The sequence below is a fragment of the Pteropus vampyrus genome, unplaced genomic scaffold (genome assembly GCF_000151845.1).
Source record: "Pteropus vampyrus isolate Shadow unplaced genomic scaffold, Pvam_2.0 Scaffold392, whole genome shotgun sequence".
Lineage (NCBI taxonomy): Eukaryota > Metazoa > Chordata > Mammalia > Chiroptera > Pteropodidae > Pteropus > Pteropus vampyrus.
In genome coordinates, this window is record NW_011889173.1 from 637,013 (window position 1) to 643,932 (window position 6,920).

Genomic DNA, 6,920 nt, shown 5'->3' on the forward strand with positions numbered 1-6,920 from the left:
CGTCTGTCTGACAAAGAGCTCCAGATACACAAAGCAAACAGAAAACCAAAGAGAAATAGAGGAACACACAGCTAAAGCTGAAGACATCACCTCTCCTCTCTCAATAGCCGATAGAACAAGAAGTAGATTAGTAAGGGTTCAGAGGAGCTAAATAAACCACAGTAACCATCTCAACCTAGTCGGCCTTTCCAGAGCCCAACAACAGCAGAAGCGACATTCTTTCCAAGAGCACATGACCCATTCACCAAGATGACCATATTCTGAACCATAAAACAGAGCTCCACAAACTTAAAAATAATTGAAACCATAGAGCATGGGTTCCGACCGGAACAGCATTAAGCTATACACGAAGCTGCTGCCTATGCCACCCCGCTGAAGCGGCCCGGGGGGCCGTCCGTAAGCTCGCGGTCCTCGTTCTTACCTGGGGCATCCAGTAATTGTGTGGACAATGTAGAGGACTCACAGGATGGTATCTTGCAGTATTCCCACCTCACTTCGGGGTTGGTTGTAAAGCACCACGGAGCCGTTTCTCCGTCAGGGTTACGACAGTAGTTTTCATCCAAATTTCTGAAAAAGAGCGATTGTGAATTCGGCTTTCCAAAAAGGCTAAACAAATAAATAACAAGGTGAACGCATGCTTATTAACGGAGGCATTAGACACATAGCCCGCTAATTCTCTAGAATTACACAAACCGAAACACAGGCGGAGCCATAAGCAGAGCTGGATTCCGTAGGATTCCGTGGAATCATGGCACAGATGCTTCTCTGGGGTAAATGATTAAAATATATTCCTTGGCTGTGTATAGCCAAGCGAAATAGCCCTTCTGTTGTGTGTCGGACACTGTGCCGTACGCTAAAACACAGTCGGTGTTTCCCATACTGTTATGGCCTCAGAAAGTAGATCCAGAATTTGAGTGTGACAGCCCCGGGGTTTCAGTAGGGTGACAACTTAGTAGGGTGCTTGTCAAAACGTAGTGCTGGGAACCACTCCTCTGAGTTTCTGATTTAGTAGATCTGGGGTGAGGCCCCCCAAATTTATATTTCTAACAAAACCCCCATGCTCCCGGATGCTGCTGCTCGGGGGAACCATGCTTTGAGGACCAGTGTTTTAAAAACAGTCAGTGCCGAGTTCCACCTGCCCTGCGTGTGACTCAGCCAGTCTCCTTTCAAGAACGCTTCGCCCCTGGGGCCCGACATAGCTCACACCGAGGCAGCGCCAGTGGGATCCCGCCGTTCACTCAGCCAAGGGGGCTCGACCCCCGTGGGGGACTTACTTGCAGGGAAAGTTTTCTGGGGTTTTGTTGTGCTTGTGAGGGGTCTGCTCGCTCCAGCGCTGGCACGTGAATCCGGAGACGGTGACGGCCACATTTCCTCGGTAGTCCTCGCCCTTCCCCTTCAGACACTGATACGTGGGGCCAGAAGGTGGCGGGGGTGTGGCTTGAAGGGGGGTAACAAATTACAATGGCTATTTTTAAACTAGAGGATGCGCAGGAGGATGATATGCTTGGAGAGGGTGTGGGGGGTCTGTCTTCTTTCCTGCTCATCCTCTCTTGGAATCTGGCACGTGAAAATCGTTTACCATTTTTAAAAGAAGTTGACTTGGTAGAATCTGTGTCTGTGAGAGCATCTCGAGACCCTTGGAGTACATGCTTCTTTTTATACTCTCTTTGCTCAGTTTGTCATACATGGTAAGGACCAACCTGTGTCACCCGCACCCCCGGATCCTCACATATCCCAGTGACCCAACTTCCTTTGTGAGGCATTCACTGAGTAAATGTAACTAAATGACATCCAAGAGCCCAGAAAGCCAGCAGAGAGGAAGCACATAGGAAGAAGGCAAAAAAAAAAAAAAGTCTCCAAGGAAAAGTCTGAGCATCTAGAAATCATGAAATTCTCAAGAAAACAAAAAAGATGACGAAAAGAGAAACCGATGTCCAGAAAGGAGAGAGGTCAGTGTCCCAAAGGGTGATTGTCAGGCCGCAGACAAAGCCAGCCCTCGGGGACTGCTGAGTCCTTTTCAACTTTCAATAACTGTCCTCATCTAAATCTTTAGTCCCCGGCTTCAAATTCTCATAGCAGGTGATATTACAGACTTGTTTCTTTCCAGCTGCTCTTGCTAAGCCTGCCATTTCTTCTACTCCGCTAGAATTTTCTCCTCCTACTGCTTCCTCACGACATGGACATACTGAAAAGTGGACACCCGGAGACGCCTTTTGTTTACAAAGCAACAATCAGAAAGAAGTCTGGTGGACACTGAAATCCACGTCCAGGAAACATGGGTCTGATTTCCCTTTAGCACTAGAAAAAAGTAGGCCATCAGAGCTACTTTCGAGAGCCCACATTCAACGGCCTCTGATCGGAAAACAAATCACCATCAACGGAGGCGCTGACAATCACCTACAGCAACCGACAGATTGTTTTAAAGGAGCAATCGCATCCCACGGCATTCGTAAGGCACTTCTCAGGCCCAGCACTCAGGCACAGAAGTATGTTTTTTCCTTGACTCCAAGAGCAGAACTGGTGGGGACCCCCGAGGACCGGGTGGCAGCCGTACTTACTACAGCGCGGGATGTCACAGAATTCCCAGCGTTTATTGGGATCCATGGTGAAGCACCAAGGGCGAGGCTCGCCGTCAGGGTTCCGACAGTAGTTCATGGTCAGGTCCTTGTTTGGAAATCTGAATGGGCAGAAAGGATTTTAATAGAATTGCATATTTACGTTCACGGATGATAATCATCTCAAATGAGCAAATCTTGAGCACCTGCTGCTGTGTGCTAGGCAGAGTCAAGCACCCAAGGAGGTGACTAGGTGAAGGCTGTCCTCGAGAAGATGACCATCTCATAAGAAAGATTAGCTCGGTAGTCTAAGGATTGTTTTCCTAACAGTTTACACGCGCAAATTTCACAGGACATGATTAGTAACTTTATCATTCACCCATCTGGAAAACTGTTCTATGCAAAGTCCAGTTACTCAGCTGCAAATAACAGCAATTTTTAAAACACGAGGTACTCGCTGACCAGAGGTGGTCATCTTTTACGCAGTACAGCCCAGAGCTTGCCATCCTCAGAGCTTAAAGGAATGATCCTTCTGGTCCACTGGATTCTGGTCCTGTTGCCTTTAGGGTCACAGAAACTGAAAGGGACAAGCTGCGTTCCTGGGAGCAGCTAGCTCAGTGAAAACCCCTCAGCAGGAACCAGGGCTGAGATTGTGAGCTAACTGCGTGCCATGCCTCGTGACCAGCCCTCCGCGTGAATTTCATGTCCCTCTCTGAGACTGTAAATGCTTAGCCAGGATGGACAAGGGAACAGCAGTGGCTTAAGCAATTATTTTCTTCTATTTCCTGGAAGTGAATTTTTACCCATTTGTGGGTCTTGAGCCTTTCCTGTATTTCTTCTTTAATGAAAGATGGCAACAGCTGTGTTTTAAGTTAACTATTTGGAATGTGAGGTACAGAAATTTCGTGGAGCTGTTTTTCACAGGGAAATCTGTGGCTTAGTCTCATTTCTTAGACATTTTTATGAGTGCCGTTCCGGTCCTATGGCAGCCATAAATTGAAGAGAAAGATCAGAAGCAGCTGCAGAGAGAGAGTTTTCCTGTAGGATTGAGTGAAACAGAGTAAGGTTTTCTAGATCAGGGGAACTCGTTCCTATCACGAATGCATGCCCCTCTTTGAGGAGTTTGTGAAAGTTAGGAATCCTGACCCCACAAAGATGCACACAAAACATTAAGGGATTCACCAAACCCCAGATCGTAGGTTAAGAAGCCTCAAATCTCACTAGTATGAAGGGGAAAAAAATTAAAAAGCAGAGGGAAATATTTAAAAAATACACAAGTGAGATGTATCCATGTCTCGGTTTTTAATGCTCACACGAACCAGCCAGGACTCCGGTTATAATGCAGATTCGGTTTCAGAGGGTCTGAGATTCTGCACTTCTGAGCGATTCTCAGGGGTGGTCACTCTCCCGTGGACCTCAGTTTGAGCAGAGGAGTGCCTACTTCCCTTGCAGTCACATGGGAAAATGCAAACTTCGAAAGCCAGGGACATCAGATTCGTTCACGTCTCGAGGAATGCGAAAATGTCTAAATCACACGAAAAGCCCCATGGAGCGGCAGAGTTGTAACCATCGAATCACTTCCCCAGGGTGACTTACTTGGAAGGAATGTAGCCGTGAGCATGCGGTGTCTGAGAGCTCCAGGCCTGGCATTCCTGTCCAGACATGGTTCTGGAAGTTTTGCCCTCATAATTCTCTCCGCTGCAGTGCATGCATTCGTCTGGGCAGAAGGGGCAAGAAGAAAAGAAAGAAAGAAACTAAACTGAATAAAGCAAAAAAAAAAAAAAAGCGAAAATTCGAATCCCACTAGAAATGTCTCGTTTGCCACTTGCCACTTGCTCATATGTACTTCCAATCACTTGGCAGTAAACTTGGAAATAAGCACTCAAGTTTCTAATACGAGCTACAATGTCATCTTCTCCTTCGGATGCTAAAATTAGCATATTTGGGTCAATATCCCCTCAACTATCATGACCAAATCCAGGAATTCCATAATCAAACTGGGATGCACTGGCCCTAGGTAAGTGGGATGGGTGGGGAAGGGTGCACGTATTCTCAGAAGTCTGTAAGTTCTCTACTAGGATTCCTCTACTAGGATTTCTAAATAGTTGGTGTCTTTGTTTCAATAATGATCTTTAAGATTTTCTCTGAAATTATTCTGATCGTACAGATGACTGACAAACAAGCTGGCACCCCTCCAGGACTTTGGTGCTGGGGTTTGATTTGGGCTTCAGATGTCCCTGTGGAACAGTACTCACCCCGAGTGACAACACTTCTCTTTTTCTATGACTGAAAAGCGCAGCTGGCTGTTCTTTGCTTTCTTGCATTATTTAAAAACGGAAACTCTGATTTGGAGTTATTGAAATAACATGGTACAACAAGGTAATGTATGACTTTAAGTTTTATGGAGTAATAATGGAAAAAAAGAGGCAGACCTGATACAAAAATGGTGCATTCACGTCATTTAAGGGCCAAATGACCTCATGGCATAATATGTAAATAAGAGGTCTTATGCTTGAAGTAGATAAAGCCATAGGGGAACAAAGCTGTCATACTGTGCCTCTGTGCGTACACTATCCGCACCGCTACACGAATCCCACCATCATCCCCTCCCCCCTTGTACCAGCAAATGAAGCAGGAAATAGGAAATGAAAACCATATTTTCAACAGGATGTTTTTAATTTGTAGCACTGACTCTTGAGATGTGCTGTTGGTTGGTTCATTGAAATAACAGATCACCGATTTAAAAACTGGTTCATTTGCTGGGCTTCAATGAAACAACCAAGTCTATCACATTAAGTGAATGTCGTTTATTTGCGTTGTATCGATTTTGTGGTTCTCTTTCAGCTATTTAATTGCAAATCTGTTTTTGTCTTTATACCGCGTCAAGCTTTAAGCAGAGGAAGTTTGTATCTAGAGTGCACACGTAGTTAAAGTAACGTTTTGATAAAAATAATTGGGTCAATAATGGGGGTCTGAGCAAGTGTGGATCCTTTCCAAGAGGCGCACACATCACTCGATGTTGTCAAACACGGCACTGATCGATGATTCGTAATACCCCTGCAGGAAAGCGCTGCACAGCAAATTACCGTGCGGAGGGCGGGCGGGCGCGAACAGTCTCTAGAGTCGCCGCCTACCTTCACATTCGGGAATGCTGCAGTAGTCGAATCTGACGTTTGGGTCTGTGGTGTAGCACCAGGGCCCCTTCTCGTCATTGTCCGGGTTCCTGCAGTAGTTCTCCTCAAGCCCCTCCAAAGGATGCGTCTCAGGGGAATATCTGCGGAGGACGGAAAAGAATCACTTGGACTATATTTTTTAAATCGACGTGTTATCAGCAACGCGGAATAAGATGTTCTCTGTTTCCCATCTGAAGTGTAAGGTTCCGCCGCCCAAATGCATTTTGGCTACTTGCTATATCTGCGTTGTCCGATTTTTCAATTTCTCTGTTGATAGGCTGTTTCAATATAGTAGCTAATATTACCATTATTACTGTCTTGACAGACAAGTCTTAGAAGCAGAGCCAAAGTGTTTTCATGCGCAGTCAGTGGAAATAGAAAGGCCTCGAAAGACTGCCAAATTCTCGATTCACTCCAAACACCTGCTTTTACCAGTTGTCCCTCTCCCTGTAAAAATAACATTCGCTAGCACCGTTTTGCCCGTGTGAACTATGCGCCGGGCTTACATCGAAATCCTGCTACACATTCTCACACGTCGTCTTAAGAAAAACTTCCATAGGGAATGTGCTATTACCCCTCTTTCTACAGGTGAGAAAACTAAGACGCAGCAATGTAAAACGAAACACGTCTTGCCTACGTCTGGACGAGTAACAAATAGCATCTCAGGAATTTTAGTTGGATCCCTCTGGTTCCAAACCTGGGTTCGCTCTGAAATGAAGTCAGATTTAATGGGGGCTTGGCTGGCGGAGTGAAGCTCATTTTCAGATCTAGAGGTGAGTTGCTGTGTAGAAATAACGAAAGCCCAAGACTTGGAGTCTAAAAAGGCAAGTTTTGTTTCTGATTTTTCTATATACCTGTTTTTGGTAAATAGAACCTCGGTGTCTCATCTCCCAGGTAGAGATGGCTTAGGTTAACTCTAAGACCCCTGAATGCCTATAATTTGGCCATTCGGTTTCATTATTTCTGCTCTTATAAGCCTTAATGTTATGGGAATGTTAGATCTGCCCATCCCATGGGGGTGCGGTTGGGGGAAGGGGTAGGTAATAGGCACTAAATCCTGCTTGAGAAGCATTTTTACTGCGAACGTAATGCCAGCTTGGGAAGAGTACAAAAAGAATGATGCTAAAATAAATCACAGACGAGTCGTGAGAGAATCCGTTTTTCATTTGTATATTTATTTTATTTACTCTTT

General features: G+C 45.5%; 1 protein-coding gene across 1 annotated transcript in view; it reads right to left on the reverse strand.

Annotated features, from left to right (window-relative positions):
* PLG (plasminogen) overlaps window positions 1-6,920 on the reverse strand; it is a 48,664-nt gene that overhangs the window by 20,985 nt on the left and 20,759 nt on the right. The window contains exons 4-8 of the mRNA XM_023523446.1: window positions 5,690-5,829; window positions 4,152-4,272; window positions 2,559-2,677; window positions 1,275-1,437; window positions 422-567 (exon numbers count right to left, since the gene is read on the reverse strand). Coding sequence (XP_023379214.1) covers window positions 422-567; window positions 1,275-1,437; window positions 2,559-2,677; window positions 4,152-4,272; window positions 5,690-5,829 — 689 coding nt within the window. The remainder of the gene's footprint in view (window positions 1-421; window positions 568-1,274; window positions 1,438-2,558; window positions 2,678-4,151; window positions 4,273-5,689; window positions 5,830-6,920) is intronic.